Source organism: Microcaecilia unicolor, chromosome 7 (genome assembly GCF_901765095.1).
Source record: "Microcaecilia unicolor chromosome 7, aMicUni1.1, whole genome shotgun sequence".
NCBI classification, from domain to species: Eukaryota; Metazoa; Chordata; class Amphibia; order Gymnophiona; family Siphonopidae; genus Microcaecilia; species Microcaecilia unicolor.
The window spans coordinates 163,993,591-164,011,732 of record NC_044037.1 but is presented as its reverse complement, the minus strand read 5'-3'; the positions used below and the strand labels follow the sequence as shown (position 1 = coordinate 164,011,732).

Here is an 18,142-nt window from a genome sequence, read left to right as displayed (position 1 = left end):
TAAACATGTTAAAATATTATACAGCCTTCCCGGTGCTACTTGCCACAAAACACTGATGAAGTCTAGATAGGGACTGAGTTACCAAATGTTGTATCCTGGAGGTCAAGAATTAAATTCTACAATACCCATAGATCCTAGTGTTATGCAGACTAAAGACCTTTGGGGTGGTCAGCTGAGTAGTTACCTCCAGTTTCTGTGCTCTGTCTTTGCTCAGTGGTTCCAGAAGAAAGCTCAGGTTATTGTCATCAGCTAGAGAACGGAGGTCAAAATAGTATTTGGCATAAACACTGGCAGGAACATTGATATTAAACTGCAGTAGCTCCAAGAAGTGCCTTTCCATCTCATTCCTGTGAACAGAAAGAATGTAATGTGAAAAATTGGACTTCTGTTTTTTGGACCCTTATACTGCAGTTCAGCCTAATCGTCTGGCCCTATTTGCTGAATGTCCTAGTAGCTCAAACATGAAGCCTCAAGCCAGTTACCACTGCTTTCCTAACACAGCAATGTACTGTTTTAAGTGACTGCATTAGGTTTTTAAACTTTTGTTTTCATTCAAGAAAATTGTGCTGGGAACATCACAAAAGGCTTGCTAATGTGCTGATTTTAATTATGAATGATAAATACTGTATTTCACAAATATTTTCAGATTAGCCACTCGGCCCTCTGTGTATAATGGTTGCCCACCCCTACACATTAGCTGATGTAGAAATACTGCAACATTAGAATTGTGAGATATTTATATAGTTACTAGTAAAAAAGGCCCGTTTCTGACACAAATGAAACGGGCGCTAGCAAGGTTTTCCTCGAAGTGTGTATGTTTGCGAGAGTGTGTGTGTGAGAGAGAGAGAGAGTCTGGGTGCAAGTGCGTCTGTGAGAGAGAGTGTGTGTGTGAGAATGAGAGTGTGTGCAAGTGCGTATGTGAGAGAGTGTGTGAGAGAGAGAGTATGTTTCACACAGATACAATGTGTGCGAGAGAGAGTGTGTGAGACAGACTCTCTGTGAGACTGAGTGTATGAGACCAAGAGAGTGTGTGAGTGACTGTGTGACACATAGAGAGTGAATGTGAGAGAGTGTGTGAAAGTGAGAGAGAAAGACATTGACTGTGAGAGAGAGTGTGTGTGTGACAGAGATACCTCCCCCCCTCCCTCTCTCTGGTGTCAGCCCCCTCCCCTCTCTCTCTGGTGTCTGAGCATTACTGTGCAGGACGCTGAGCTCTGGCTGTGCTTCAAGGAACTGACCAATCCTATTTAATAGAATGCACCTCCAACATTCTGAAGCCGAGAAACCTCATGTGGTTGGTCACTTCTGCTTGTGACGAACCCAGAAGTACTTGAGGGCGGAGCTTACAGAGATGGAGCCTGAGCTTCAGAAGCTTCAAACCTTCACTGAAGCCAGGGAGTCAGCTTCAGAATGTTGAGGTTGGTTTTTATTATATAGGATTTGAGAATGTACGAGTCATAGAGCTTGTGGAACTCATTTCTCTAACACTCTACCAAGTGCTACAGTATAACGATTTTGCCCATACAATAGCACTTATCGCCTTACTCAAATCACCAGACTCTGTCTGAATTCTTTTATCTTGTGAAACTTTACCATTAAGTCCTGAGTACCACCAAGCCTCCATTATCTCCTTCCCTTCAGTTTTCTCCCCCTCTACTTGCTTTCTGAAAAAAGCAGGAACCTGTTACCCTTTTCACCTCATCAAAACTACTTCCCCTTCTGAACTCAGTCCCACATATGATCCATCCTAAATACTAGACAACTAGACTCTACATGAACTAGACAAAATCGAAATTTCCATACTAGACTGATAACCTACGTTGTTACTAATGAAAGTTACGCAATACGCACTACCACTTTATTTCACATACCGGAAATGAACTTTCTATAGTTGATTGTCTAACTTATTCTATAATTCACTTTATCATTTAGGAACCTCAATGCAATACCACTTTGTAATCTACTTTACCATTTATGTACCTTAATGCAATACCACTTGTATTTCTGTATCCGGAAATGGCGATCGCCATTACGGAATAATGTAAACCACATTGAGCCTGCAAATTGGTGGGAAAATGCGGGATACAAATTCAACAAATAAAAATAAAATAATAATACTCTCCCTTCAGCCATCGGAGACCTGGTGAAAGGAGGATAATCAATGGGTACAAATTAGATCACAGGGTGTGGATAGCACTGTTAAAGAGGGAATTCAGTCAAAGATACAGCAGGAAAACAGACTGCAATATGGAATCTTTATGGATAGAAATTCCACGTGTCAAGAGAAAGAACATTGATGGGGGTATGTTACTCCCTGCCTGGCCAGAATAAATAGATAGATGATGAATATTAATAGATATTAGGGAAGCTAACAAATTTGGCAACACTATAACGGGTGATTTCAATACTACTGGATATGTGAAGTGGACAAGAGTTTAATGGTTAGTGCAGTGAACTGAGATCTCGGGGAACTGGGTTTGATTCCCAATGCAGCTCCTTGTGACCCTGGGCAAGTCACTTAACCCTCCACTACCCAAGGTACAAAACATACCTTAGATTGTGAGCCCACTAAGAACAGAGAAAAGTACTTGCATATACAATGTGTACAGCATTGCGTACATCTAGTAGCGCTTCAACGGAAACTCCAGTAGTTGGGAGATAGAACTGGTGCCGGACAGATTTCTATGGTCTGTGCCACAAAACTGGCAGGGAGAGACAGTGATTACGTATAGCAGTGTTTAATCATGAAGTAGAACCTGAGCAGTGTGCCAGATTCAATTCTGGTCACCTTCTGGGGCAGACTGGATGGACATGCAGGTCTTTATCTGCAGATATTTACTAACAGCTTCCGGTCCAGCCCCATCCCCTCCCCCCCCTTGTGTTTCTAAAATAAGCTAAGACTAAGGAAATTCACAATGCACCCATAACAGATATTCTCCATAGACAGAATTAAATTGGGCACATAACTGTGAAGCGCTGCGTACGACTGGTAGTGCTATAGAAATGATTTCTAGTAATAGTAGTAGTAGTAGTATACAGCTCTCCTAGAGCTCAAAACCAATGGAATATTCTAAACATGGCTTTTCCTGCTTGCAGATTGTTCAATTTAGTTTAAAGCTTATGATCATCAACTCTTGGGGAGGCAAGTGATATTGTGCACATGATTAGGTCTGTTATCTATAGAGAACATCTGTTACAGGTAAACAACTTTGCATTCTCCACTGCCCAGCAGAATTTAATCAGGCACACGTGTGGGTGACTCCTAAGCTAACAGTTGCTTTAGTTTCTCAAAAGAAAATGTCTTAGAAAAACGAGGAGCAACCTAGTCCCATGATGATGATACCAAAGTTTATTTATTTATTTGTTGCATTTGTATCCCACATTTTCCCACCTATTTGCAGGCTCAATGTGGTTTACATTATTCCGTAATGGCAATCGCCATTCCGGAATGAGAAATACAAAATAGTGTTACATTCAAGATCATAAATGTTGAAGTAAATATAAAGTTAGCCAGACAGTTAATTTCAGGGATGAGAGAAAGGAGGTGATGTGTTAAAGTTCATTGGTGAAAATTGATTGAGGCAGTCAGGAGTAGAGAGTTCGGTTTTATCTGGTTTTGGTAGAATTCTGATGTTAGGTCAATTATGATGGCTCATTATGGTATATCTTCTTGAACAGGTTGGTCTTTAATAATTTCCGGAAGGCTGTTTGGTCGTGCATTGTTTTTAAGGCCTTTGGTAGTGCATTCCATAGTTGCGTGCGGATGTAGGAGAAGCTAGATGCATATATTGATTTATATTTAAGTCCTTTGCAACTTGGGGTAGTAGTGGAGGTTCAAGAATGTGCGTGCTGATCTTTTTGTGCTCCTGGTCGGTAAGTCTATGAGGTCTGACATATATGCAGGGGCCTTGCCATGAATGATTTTATGAACCAGGGTACAGATTTTGAATGCACTTCGTTCTTTCAGTGGGAGCCAGTGTAATTTTTCTCTTAGGGGTTTGGCGCTTTCGTATTTCACTTTTCCAAATATGAGTCTGGCTGCAGTATTTTGGACAGTTTGGAGTTTCTTAATGGTTTGAATAGATCAAAAGAATGAATCAGTACTGTTTTACCAAACAAATCGTCTTCAACTGAATACCAGTCATAAGAGCATAAGTGTTGTACTGAGACAGACCAAAGGCCCAGGCAACAGCGTGAAGTCCAAGTACTTCCTTTGCAGATGCACTCTAAAGGATTTCAAGTGCACTGTGATAGCAGCAGTGGCTCTGATCTGATGCTTGAGCATACTGATTAGAGGGATATTACTGTGATCATAACATTAGTGAATGCAAGGCATTAGTCAATTACTTAAATGTATACTTTGCTACTGGGAATACCAAGTCTGTTGATGTTGAAGGAGAAAAGTTGTGTAGACTGATGAACTTGTCCTTTAAAGCAAGAGTTAAAAAGAAGATCACAAAAAATTCCACTAATACATACATAAATAATTAAAATTCTGACACAGCCATGGCCCTCTCAAAGAGCTATGTCAGAGGCTTGGAACATAACTGTCAATGAACATACAAAAACATATTAGTATAAATGATAAAATCAAAAGATATATATACATATAAATCATAAAAACCAAAATTATCAGTTTAAATACAGACCATATATAAAAACACACAACTGTTAACCATCCATATTTGTGCCAAACAAGAGATAAATATCCATAAGTAAAACGTAGACTACATACCCAAGTTGTGTTGACAAAATGCTTCAACTACTGGTTTAAGCAAATGAAAAAAAAAGAATGTGAATTTATGGGTCTTCGGATATATAGCAAATTACAAATAGGATGACAGGGGCAGACTATGAGGTACAAACATTCATACTCATTCCACAGTACATTACATTTCTTTGTACAAGATTCTACAAAAAAAAAAAAAAAATCTACTCCTAGAATCGTAAGCAAACATATTACTCAGAGTTTACAAAGACATAGCACTCCCATTATAGAATTGCACTGAAGCCTCAATGAAAAATAATATATGAAATCCCACTTACCGATGACAAATAACAAAATTTATTGAAAGCAAAAAATAATGCAAACTATAATGAATATAGCTTCCCAAACACATATATTACAATGCTATGGGGATTGTCTTATATACATACCTTTCCCCTGAAAAGTAGCAGCAGCAGAAATGATGGTGAATCAAACAGAATATGTCTAAAGCGGGCTTAATAAAGGGTCTTTATGGTGTTAAACATCATAAAACTTTATAAACCTAATAATCACCTCCTAAAAATCTTCACAATGAGAAAATACTAACAAAGGAGCACTATGCTACAAAATGTGACCAAAAATAAATCAAAAACGGAACTATGATTGTAACCCATAAGAAGTCACAAAACTTCAAACTACTCAGAAAGGTGATTCAATCAGTAAAAATGAAAAGGGACCTTACGGTGAGAAAAAACACTGCAAAAGCACTAACAAAAAGGCAAGAATTGCCTTAAGAACACAAAAAAAAATGCCACAGAACAATGCCTTTCAAAGCATGCGTTCTAGTCTAGTGACATCACTGCATAGTAAAACATTGAGATAGAACTCCCCTATGCTGCCAAAGTCACAATTAAAAAGAAAAATGCCCCAAAACGACAGACTACATATCATAAATATGCTAAGAGATATAAAATCTGCACCAAATGATACTTATGTAATTAAATACCTACCAGAGAAGTAAGTGCATAAAAAAATATGTTAAAAAGCCATTAAGCATTAAAAGCATAGCACAAATATAAATTACCATCTAAATAAGAACATAACAAATAGCCATACTGGGTCAGACCAATGGTCCATATAGCCCAGTATTCTGTTTTTCAAACAGTGGCCAAGCCAGGTCACAAGTACCTGGTAGAAACCCAATTAGCAGAAACATTCCATACTACCCATCCTGGAGCAGGTAGTTGCTCCCCATGTCTGTCTCAATGGCAGACTATGGATTTTTCCTCCAGGAATTTGTCCAAACCTTTTAAAAACCCAGATATGCTAACTGTTGTCACTACATCCTCTGGCATAGAATTCCAGAGTTTAACTCTTTGTTGAGTGAAAAAATATTTCCTCCTGTAACTTCAAGTGTTCCCTAGTCTTTGTACTTTTGGAACAAGTAAAAAAAAATCGATTTACTTCTACTCGTTCTACACCACTCAGGATTTTGTAGACCTCAATCACATCTCCCCTCATCCGTCTCTTTTCCAAGCTAAAGAGCCCTAACCTCTTTAGCCTTTCCTCATACGAGAGGAGTTCCATCCCCTTTACCATTTTGGTCACTCTTCTTTGAACCTTTTCTAATTCCACTATATCTTGTTTATGAGATAAGGCGACCAGAACTGAACGCAATACTCAAGGTTCGGTCACACCATGGAACGATACAAAGATATTATAGTTTTTTTCGGTCTTATATCACCATCCCTTTCCTAATAATTCCTAGCGTCCTGTTTGCTTTTTTGGCTGCCACCACACACTGAGCAGAAGGTTTCAGCATATTATCTACAATGACACATAGATCTTTTTCTTGACATGTGAACCCCCAAGGGGGATCCTAGCATCAGGTAACTATGATTCTGATTATTCTTTCCAATGTGCATCACCTTGCATTTGTCCACATTAAATTTCATCTGCCATTTGGATGCCCAGTCTTCCAATTTCCTAAGGTCTTCTTGCAATATTACAGTCTGCATGTGTTTTAACAACCTTGAATAGTTTTGTATCATCTGCAAATTTAATCACTTCACTCGTCATTCCGATTTCCATATCATTTATAAATATATTAAATAGCACCGGTCCCAATACCGATCCCTGCGACACTCCACTGTTCACCCTCCTCCATTGAGAGAAATGACCATTTAACCCTACCCTCTGAATTGTACATATACAGGGTACTCACGGCACATAGAAAGTCACAAACACTGATGTCCATTTCTTGATTCAAACCTTTCAGAGTGACGGTCTTAAATCTAAATCTAAACCTCAGCTCTTAGAAGAAGTTTATCAATATCACCTCCTCTCCAAGGGACCTTAGGGCAAGTCAATGCAAAGAACTTGAAGTCCTCAAAAGAATGATCAACAGTAGTGCAATGTTCTATCAGTGTTTTTTCTTTTATCTTCCTTTATATTGCACTCCTGTGCTCAATGGTCCTGCTGTTAAAGTTGCTCTTAGTCTTACCAATGTAGATGAGGTCACAAGGGCAGATTTGCTGTGTACACAACTCCTCTGGTCTTTTACAGTTAGGAAAATGCTATAAAACAAATTTGTCCTCATATTTCAGACGTATAAATTCCTTAATCTCCAAATTCACTTGACTAAGCAACATCCAAATTTGAAATGACCTAAAGACAACTTCTTTGTAGACTTTACCACATGGAAGGGCTCATGGTACTAATATATCTCTTAGTTTTTTTTCCCTTTTATATGTAATCATAAGATTACTACTAGAGAGGTGCTTAATACCCTGAATGATATGCCAATGTTTCCTAAGTACACATACTAGAGCATCTGACATATTATTAGAAAATGTCAAGGGATAGACAATAATTTCTTTCTTCTCTTTCCTCCTACCCTTAAGGAGTTCATTTTTATCCATATTTTATGTAGGCTGGAGACATCTACGAACACACACTGCTGGATATCTCTTTTCCGTGAACCTGTTACTCATCTCACTTGATATTTCTCTGTTACCTGATCTGTGCAAAGTCTTTTTAACCTAAAGAATTGACTATATGGCAAATTTGTTTTCAGACTTGCTATGACAACTACAATAGTATAGGAGCTTATCGACATCAGTAGGTTTCCTATAGATGTCTGTAGTGAATTTCCCACCATAATATGAAATGAAAATGTCCAGGTATAGTATGGTACATGCATCATACTGTATCCAAAATATGTTGGAATCAAGTTGATTTAACAAAAAAAAAAAAAAAAAAAGAACTCAGTTTTTGTGTGCCCTGCCAGATGATAAAAATATCATAGATATACCTTTTCTATATAATATTGGTACTATACGAATGTGACATAAGAAATTTCTCTTCAAATTTACCCATGTATAGATCTGCAACAGAGGGTGCCGTTCACTGGCTGAAAAAAATTCACCCTCAAAAAAAAAAAATCTTCATGAGTGCAATACTAGCTATCTGAACCATGAATTATGTAGATACCCTTAAAAAGGGTCACGGATTATATCTATTGCCTGTTTGCGGAATATTCATATAACGTAACTCCATATCCCCTGTACAATCTATGTTAAGGATGTTAATATCAGTGGCATCTTTGGTGTAGGATGGTATTTTAGATACAAATGGTCTTAGGAATGTCAGTAAATACAGAAAATGGTTTGAGTAATGAGCAAATTTCCAAAATAATCGGCCTCCCTGGTGATGACATCAAAGATTTAAGGATCTTGGGGAAGATATATATTATAGGAGTGATGGGATGGTTGACTTCCAGGAAATCAATTTCTTTATTTGTCAGAAATTGCCTATCAGCAATATTCAGAAGAGTTGATTTCCATTTTAAGAGGGGGTTGGATCATTTTTAAGCTTCTTACAAAAATTTACATCACTAAGCTGCCTTCTAATTTCTGAAACATACTTGTCAGTATCCATAACAACTACAGCTCCTCCCCTTGTTAACAGGCTTTTATAATAATCTGTCTGCTTTGAGTGTATCAATAGCTGCTGTTCTCTGCGGACTGTCCAAATTCTAATTCTTCCTCCAAATCTGACCTAGTTGAAAAACCTGATGTGAAATATTGTTTCTCAGAGGAGCTGTGTAAAGGGAGGCAGAGGGATCACAGACATCCTCAGAATCGCGTCAATATTTTCTCTAACATTTGGACTCTTACAAATATCAACAGGCTGTACTTTCTCTTTACAGACCATTTTCTGACTAGTTCCTACGACCATTCGTATCGAAAATACTGTTCTACACACCAAAGACTTCACCAATATTATTAACATCCTTAGTAACAGATTGTATGGGAGATATTATCCTAGCAACACTGGACGTGGAGTTACTTTATAAGAATATTCTGCAACAGTGTGATAAAATTAAATTCAATTATGTATTTTTTTTGAGGCAAACCAACTGAACTCTTTTTAAGAAGCAAAGCTGAGAGACTCACAGCTTCCATCACCAGGGATATTAACAACTTCAATCCCATAAATAGTTTATATTGCCTGGAATGCTCATACTAGCCACCATGTTTTGATTTAGAAGTTGGTTTCTAAAAAATCTTATTTGATTTCCTGAAAATTGTGATAATCCCCTAGTATTGTGGACTATAGACGAGTAATGGTTTCTTTGTTAATTATACTTATTTCTATAATGTTTATATTTAAAAAAAAAAATTTTAAGATACCAAATCGTCTTTATCTGTATTCAAGATATAATACTTGCTGTAATTGAAAAATTTAAATAAATAATTAAAAATAAAAAGAATATTCTGCAACAGTGGCGTAGCCAGACAGCCAATTTTGGGTGGGCTCAAAAGTTTCTTTTTACCCACCTCCCTCAGCGTTTCCCAACTCAAAATATACTTTAGCTGATGAGGATCCCCAAGCTCTGACACCTGAAGACTGCCACCAAAGATGGCCAGAATTCGCTTTTACCAAGCTTGGCAGGCACCAGGAACTCCTTGAGCCACGGATGCCAGCACCCCATGCATTCTTAGTTGTCGGTGGCTCAAGGATAAGTACATAAGTACATAAGTAGTGCCATACTGGGAAAGACCAAAGGTCCATCTAGCCCAGCATCCTGTCACCGACAGTGGCCAATCCAGGTCAAGGGCACCTGGCACGCTCCCCAAACGTAAAAACATTCCAGACAAGTTATACCTAAAAATGAGGAATTTTTCCAGTCCATTTAATAGCGGTCTATGGACTTGTCCTTTAGGAATCTATCTAACCCCTTTTTAAACTCCGTCAAGCTAACCGCCCGTACCACGTTCTCCGGCAATGAATTCCAGATGCTCAGTAGAAGGGAGTTCTGGCCACCTTTAGATAACAGGGCTAAGGGATCCCCACCAGCTACCGAAAGGGTCAGGGCTGCTGTTAGCCATGCTGGGGCCCAGGACAGAAAATAAAGAAGCCCTCTCCTCTCTGTACAATTCCTCTCTAATCTCCCCATCTGCCATTACAGTCACACTGATAGTCCCCTTAACAAATAGAGAACAAGGGATAACAAATTAGAAATAAAAATATGTAGACAAAAATTGTACTGGGAACCTCAGCAGATACTGTAACACTAGAGAAATAAAAGCAAAAATACACTTCCTTTTCTACTGAACACAATAAAAAGACATCCGCTATGCACATTTCACAAAGCTAACATTCTATTTAAAACATTCAAAATACATTTTTTCTACATTTGTTTTCTGGACATTTTATTTTTCCATCATGTTGGTTTCAGTTTCTCTTTCCCGCTTTCCTGTCTTCTCTAATTCTTCAAGCAGCTGCTGTCCATTTGTCTTTTCTCTGCTCTCATTCCACTTCTTCACTATACCTGCCTCTGAAATATTGATTTTTCCATTTTAGCTCTTTCCTGTTTTTTTATCTTTTCTGCCTCTGTCCACTCAAATTTCACCCTCTTTCTAACCTTTTCCCTCTTTTTACTTTTCAGATAACAAATTTCCATCTTCTTTCACTCTCTAATCTCTCCCATTCCCCATCTCACTCCTTCCTAGCCTTCCATTCCATCTACATACCATTACCATATTTCAACCCCTTGTAAACACTATTCCCTCATTCATTTCCTTGCCATCTCCCCTCCCTTGGCTTCTCCCACATTTCCACAAGTCCTAGTGTCTCCCTCCATTCCCCCTTCTGTTGCAGGAATTACCACTATTGTTAGCAGAATCTGTAGTACTTCAAGAGTCAAACACCACACACCAGAATGAGAGAGAAGTCTTCTTTATTTGCCAGCAAACAAAGTAGGACATCAGCACTAGGTCTCTTCTTCTCTTTCTCAGCTCTCTGTATCTTATGGCTTCTGTCTCAGCTCCTTCTCTTCTTTTGTTGTCTCTCTTCTAACGTAAGCTGCTTCTGCTCTCAGTTATATAGGGTCTTACACCTCTCTAGCCCCCCTTTCTCACCAGATGGTAAAGAATAGATTGATTACCCTGCCTTGAACTAATTATTACTTACATTTACTCCAAAATATCAGTTACATAGGTTTGAGATATTTCCTAAACTGACCTATGATCTGGGGCCTCTCACACTAGACAATGGGGCACCTATCTCTTGCATTTTATTATGATTAAATTCCCAGCTAACTTCATAACTTAGGTTCATTGAGGGGCTAAGGGGCCAGTCCTACATTTATTATTACTTTCAGAAAACCAGTCCTATACTTAGCTATGATTAATCAAGACTTTCCCTGACCTCTTTCACCTATTAGCTTCCTACACAGAACTCGCTAGGACTGTGGATAATTCAAACCAGATGATGACCTCTTAAAACTGCAGACAAAGCTCCACTTGAAAAGTCAGTCAAAAATGTAACACTGGATTGAAAAGATATTCTACATAGAAATAGAACTTACTAATTACACAGAATAAAACATATTCTAAAATAAGCAGAAATCAGAATTCCTTATAAGACAAAATCTAACTCATCAAGAATATCTATATCTACTCTATCTCCTTCTAACCAGCATTCAATCTAATCCTTTTAAAACTACAGTATGCCTGGCTCATAATGGTATCCAGATGTGGTAAATAATTACTTCTCTCTGACCTTTCTAACCTCTTAGTCTAGCAAAAGCTAGACTTCTTGAGCAAATTAAACCCAGATGGCATTCCTCCACTTTACAGGACTGAAAAGTTAAAATAGAATTAACAAATATGACTTCTTTGCCCAAGCTGCCTCACTTCGAGCCCAGCAACTGCTCTTTCTCCCCTCCTCACCCATCTCCCTCACCTTGTCCCTTCCACCACCCTCACCAGCATCACCTTCTCTCCCCTCCTACCCGTCCCCCATTGTCCAGCATTTCTTCCTCTCTTCTCTCCCACCCATTGTCCAGCATCTCTCTCTCTCACTCCCTTCTGCCCCTGGATCAAACATCTACCCCCGTCTCTTATGCAGCATCTCTCTTCCCTCTCCTCCACCTCCATGTCCAACATCTCTCTCTCTCCCCTCCCCGCCAGCCTTGTTCAAACATTTTCCCCGCTCATCTCTTCCTCCTTTCCACTGCCATGTCCAACACTTTTTTCCTCTCTCATCCTTTATCACTCCTGTGCAGCCTTTCCCTTTATCACTCCTGTGCAGCCTTTCCCTCTCTCACCTATATCCAACAATTCTCCCTCTCTTTTCCCCCCTGCATCTCTCCCTCCCTCGTTGAACAATTATTCCTCCAGTCCACCTACCATTACTCCTGTCTCTCACCCTGTCCCCAGCACCTGCTTGTCCCTTTTTTCCCCTCCCCCCATTGTCCAGCATATCTCCCTCACTCCCTTCTGCCTCTGGATCCAACATCTCTCTCTTCCCCCTCCATAGGAGCCAACTTTTCAAAATGATTGGGTGTGCTGAATTTTTTTTTAACAGGTGGTGCATTCCCCACCCCCTCCCTCCCCCTCCTCTGAGTTCCAGGCCCCCCTCCTCCGAGTTCCAGTACCCCCTCTCCTCAGAGTGCCAGTCCCAACCTCAGCCTGACCTCTTCTCCCACAACAGTCCTCCGCTGTTCCGTCCTCGCCTTCCTGCATGCTGCCCAGAATTTTAAAACTCATCTTACCTCAGGGTCCCGGCAGCAGCAGTGAAAGGCGAGCAGGCTCGGCGCTTCAGCTTTCCCTTCTCTCTCAGCTCTGGTCCCGCTCCTCTGCCGGGACCCCGAGGTAAGATGAGTTTTAAAATTCTGGGTGGCACGCAGGAAGGCGAGGACGGACCGGCGGAGGACTGAGGGAAAAGAGGGCAGGCACCGGGCAGGTAGGCTGGCTGGGAAGGGAACTTCCGACTTCTGGCAGGTGCAGAGCCGGTCCTAGGGTTTCTGGTGCCCTCCTGCAGACTATTAGTCGGCGCCCCTACCCATCCAGGGGTGGGATCACTATGGATCCGCCCCTACAGTAGTCACAACCCCTTTTACCAGCCATGGCATCATTGAAAACATTACACCAGTATAGAAGAAAAATAACTTGTGGGTTTTTTTTTCATTATAAATAATTTCTGTAAGCTGTTACAGCTCCATTATACTCTAAATGACACAAACCAAATTAGCATACAGACCATGAATTATGAGGACAGTCTTGCCAACTCTGAAAAACAATGTGTTAGCAAAATCTCAGAATCTAACAAACAGATCCCTATTCAGACACTTGGCCTTACAGTCACACATGCAGAACAGAAATTGCCCCTCTTCAAATTCTTCAAAAATTAACCTGAAATCCTAAGAAGTTAGACTCTGCATGCAGCACAATACCAGAAAAACAGAAAGAAACACATTGCTATACATTGCAAAATAAGATAGTAGATGTAGCAGATGTAAAATTCTGAAAGTGGACATATTCCAAACACTAAAATTAAAATAAAATAAATTTTTCTACCTTTGTCTGGTGACTTTTTTTTTCTGATCATGCTGGCCCAGTATCTGATTCTGCTGCTATCTGTCCTCTTAACTCCGTTTCCAGGGCTTCCTTTCCATTTATTTCTTTACTTTCCTCCTTTCTTCTTCATTTCTTGCTGTATATCCATAAGTAAAAGCTGGGTCCTCAGCAGACTTGACTGTCCAGTGGATCCAGCTTCTGCCTATTTTCTCCATCCATGTGCAGTTTTTCTCCTCTCTTCCTTTTCCCTCATCTCCTTCTCTCTTCCCTCCATCCACCCATATCCAGCAACCCTCCACTGCCCTCCCCTCCATGTCCAGCAATTTCTCCTCTCTGCCTGGGCCCTGCCCTCCCATCCATGTCCATCCATGCTCCTCTCTTCCCTGCCCACCTCCACCCATCTGTATCAAGCAATTCTCCTCCCTCCCCTCCATCATGTCCAGCAATTTCTCCTCTCTGCCTGCCTGGGGCCTGCCCTCTCATCCATCTCCATCCATGCTCCTGTCTCCCCTGCCCACCTCCATCCATCTATATTAAGCAATTCTCCTCCCTCCTCTCCATCATGTCCAGCAATTTCTCCTCTCTGCCTGCCTGGGGCCTGCCTGCCCTCCCATCCATGCTCCTCTCTCCCCTGCCCACCCCCATCCATCTATATTAAGCAATTCTCCTCCCTCCCCTCCATCATGTCCAGCAATTTCTCCTCTCTGCCTGCCTGGGGCCTGGCCTCTCATCCATCTCCATCCATGCTTCTCTCTCTGCTGCCAACCTCCATCCATATCAAGCAATTCTCCTCCCTCCGTGTCCTGCAATTTCTCCTCTCTCCCCCCTGCCCTCCCGCTCCCATGTCCACCTTCCCCTTGTATTTAAATTTACCTCCGACGACGTCACAGCAACTGCTCATGCTCAGCCTCAGTGAAAAAGCTGCCCGACGTCTCTAGCCAATCCCTTTGCTCGTTCCTTCCCTCTCAGTGTGTCCCGCCCTTGCGGAAATGATGTCAGACGAAGGCGGGACACTGAGGGAAGGAACGAGCAAAGGGATTGGCTAGAGACGTCGGGCAGCTTTTTCACTGATGCTGAGCATGAGCAGCTGCTTCGACGTCGTCGGAGGTAAATTTAAATCCCCCAAGGCGGCGTGGGTACTGGCGCAAGAATCCGAGGGCTGAGGAGGTAAGTAGCGGCGGTGCCTTCCAGGTCGGCGCCCCCTGACAATGCCTGGGCGTGCAAAAATATTGGGGGTGCTCGAGCACCCACAGCACCCACGGAGTCGGCGCCTATGTCCCCCTCTCTTGTGCAGTATCTCTCCTTCCCTGCAGGGACGGGGAACGAGACAGGGCCTGCGGGGACAGGACACGGATGGAGACAGGCCCTGTGGGAACAGGGTGGAGATGGTGACAGAACCCAAGGGGACAGGGAGAAATTTTATCCCCGTGTCATTCTCTAGTACCACATACACAGGAATAGCAGGGCTCAGGAAGAAGTGAAAGAACTATGCTTATCATCCTACACCTGTGCAGAGTGACTGTGCAATGGAAGTGGCAGTGGTAGCAACAGCAGTATGACAAGAAACCTTTTACTATTTCCCCACTCCACACCGTGGTGCCTATTTTAATTCTGCAGCCAGCTACCTTTCCTCCTCTCATGGTAGAAGTGGGAGTTGTGCATGCATCCCAACTGCTAGAAGACCAGAAGACATCCTATATATTGAGACATGGAGAAGCACAAATTGGTGATAGCAATAGATCACTCAGAATCTAACACAAGAACTAGAGCCGATTAGCGCTTGACTAATGCTGGCGTTAATCTGTGCAGAATGTTCAAAGGGCTCTAGCATGGGAAACAACATGCACGCCAATGATTAGCACAAATAGTATTTAAATGTAGTTAAACAGATGTTGATGAGGTCTTCTCCTATTCCCTCCCAATGCTCAGAGAAGAGCACACAAAACAAAACCATCATTACCACTGAAAACTTAATGCCAGCTCAGAGATGGCATTGGGGTGTTTGAAGAGAGGATTTCCTACGATTTCTTTGAAATCTACCAGTTTTTATTTAATCCGGACGCAACAGGAAGCCCAAGCAAGCCCCTCAGTGCTAGTAGTGAGAGACAAATGTCTGCGAGTCAGAGCAAACTCGAAAGTGAAAGCACACATTGGTGCCTGTTTTTGTACGTAAATATAAGCTTTTCAGGCCAAAAAAACCCACATTTGAAAAGCTTAAGTTTAAAGGCGTAGAATAGCGCTGATGTGTGCTTTGTTTCTGGTTTTGCTTTGCATATGCATACAAAAGCTACGTTCCTCCCCCCCCCCCCCCTTGCTTTCAATCAAAATGTGCATATCATTTGCATCTTTTTACAGCTGAGCATTGAGGAGCTATTTTTCTGCAGTCACTGTTGCTGGGTGTCTTCCGGGTTAGGCTTCCCTCTTCCATGAAGCAGGGCAACTCTGGTTGAGAACTGCTACACTATACTATTGTTTAATCCTTCTAAGGCGTAAATTGGTCCATTCTTTGTGATGGGCCAAAGGAAATAGCTGGTCATGTAGAGCAGTTTCTTAACAAGGAATGCCATAAAAGCTGTCTTATGAATTTGCATTTAGCTTTGAAAAATTACATTAACTACAAATAAAAACTATTCCAAAGAGATTTTCTTCTTACAAATTGTTAATCACATATAGTACATATGCTAACACTAAAAAAACAAATTTTAATGCAAAACTGTGCCCGATATCTTGTTTTGAATAATTCTGGAAAATGGAAAAAGTTATTTCATATGCCTTTCCTGAGATTTTTTTTAAAGTTTAAAGAATTATAGATATTAAAAAGCCAGATATTTGTAAAAGAACAAATAGGAACTGAACTTTAGTCTAAACATGAACACCTGAAACCAGGTGATGAAGTAAAGAAATCACATTTGCAGGATTTTCAGTTTGATTCAAACATATTGGTCAGCTACATCACACAATACGCTTTTCTTTTTGTTACACTGAACTGTGTTCCATTAGTGCAGCTGTACAATTCATATTCTGCCCTCTCTTGGATGGCCCCACTATAGTGGATCAGATGAAAGGAATGATGCTTGCTGTTTATTAGCTCGGAAGAACTCACCAACGTTTTCACCAGGCTGATAACAGGAAGGGGGTTTATTGAAGTAGAGACGAAGCAACAAAAGAAGTGGGCATATCACCAAGGCAACAAATGGATCTATGAAGAGCTGACGCTATTATCTCAGAGAAAAAGGGCTCTTGAGGCAATGTGGACTCATCTCAAATAAATAAACGACACTGGATGAAGAAGGAATTCCTCTCTTCACGCCTTTCCTCTCTTCAGCATCATGCACTCTACAAGAAACCATATTTTAAAAAAGCAGATTGCAAGTTTTTGCACAAAAAAGGGTGAAGGTAGGTGGGCACCCTACACAAGAGGTCAATGTTGAATGACACTGTGGCTGTAGTGAACACAATAACTGCACTAAAAGCTCTGCAATGTCACTGCCATGGCAAACAGGCATTCAAGAATAGAAGTATGTCACAATGCAGGACTGCCTAGATTCATTCATGCACGTAAGACAATCTTGTACTACCCACTAATTCCACAGAGGAATCTTGAAATGCTACCGAATTCTGCTAGGAGCACAGCCCCCAATTTTTAGAACTAGCCAATTAAAAAGCACTTTTATTGATTCCTAGTACCAAAATGTTTTTTTTATTTTATGAACTTATACAATTACAAATCCTAGAAGAAAGCTTATACAGTAAATATGAAATAGGAAAAAAAAAAGAAAAGGAAAAATCCACTTTTAACCCTTTAGTGTCCAATGAAAAGTCAATGCCTTCCTAATGTAAGAAGCAGCTTCCCAAACAGACTCAAGTGAAAACAAGCCTCAAGCAACTTCACAGTATCAGGTTTAATTTCAATATAATCAGCTTATGAGTAAACCGCCCCCAAGTTAATTTTAACCTAAAATAATAAAGCAAATTAGTATGTGGTATCAATCTGGAGAAGTTTCCATTTCAAGCACACATACAGTACCAACTAATGACCCACAGCTTTTCACAGTGATCATGGAATTTGAAGGCCTGAAATTACCTAGCACTGATGGGGATAACTTCAACCTTCCACAAAAATGAACGTTTTCCACAACAGGCTGAGCTCATCTTCAAAAGACCCATATCATCAAAAGGAAGAGGAAGTGTTGTTTATTATCATGGGATGGAGAGAAAGTTAGGAGCATTTATAATATATAGCGGAAGACCTATCAGTTGAGTTGAGTAAAAAGCCCCAGTGCTTACTGCAAAAAGTATGTAGAGTATTTAGTTCTAAAGGTCAACCCAGTACTTACAAGGCATAAATTGCACAAAACTAGAAAAGGGTGAAAACAAACAAAAAGTTCACAGACCTAAAAATGAACAAAATTAGTTGACAGACCTGAAACTGTTAGTGAGAGACTGCATTTGCCGAAACTCTTGACAAATTCTCCCAAGAGGTGAGGAAAAATTGATAACAGGGTGTTGATCTCATAAGCAGTGCAAGCTAGACCTCTTGTCTCCTGGGACTACAAACAACCAACTT

General features: G+C 40.7%; 1 protein-coding gene across 1 annotated transcript in view; it reads right to left on the bottom strand.

Annotated features, from left to right (window-relative positions):
• The window catches only part of CCNYL1 (cyclin Y like 1), a 271,003-nt gene that overhangs the window by 12,547 nt on the left and 240,314 nt on the right, over nucleotides 1-18,142 (bottom strand). Inside the window, exon 9 of the mRNA XM_030209142.1 lies at nucleotides 185-347. Within this exon, the coding sequence (XP_030065002.1) occupies nucleotides 185-347 (163 nt within the window). The remainder of the gene's footprint in view (nucleotides 1-184; nucleotides 348-18,142) is intronic.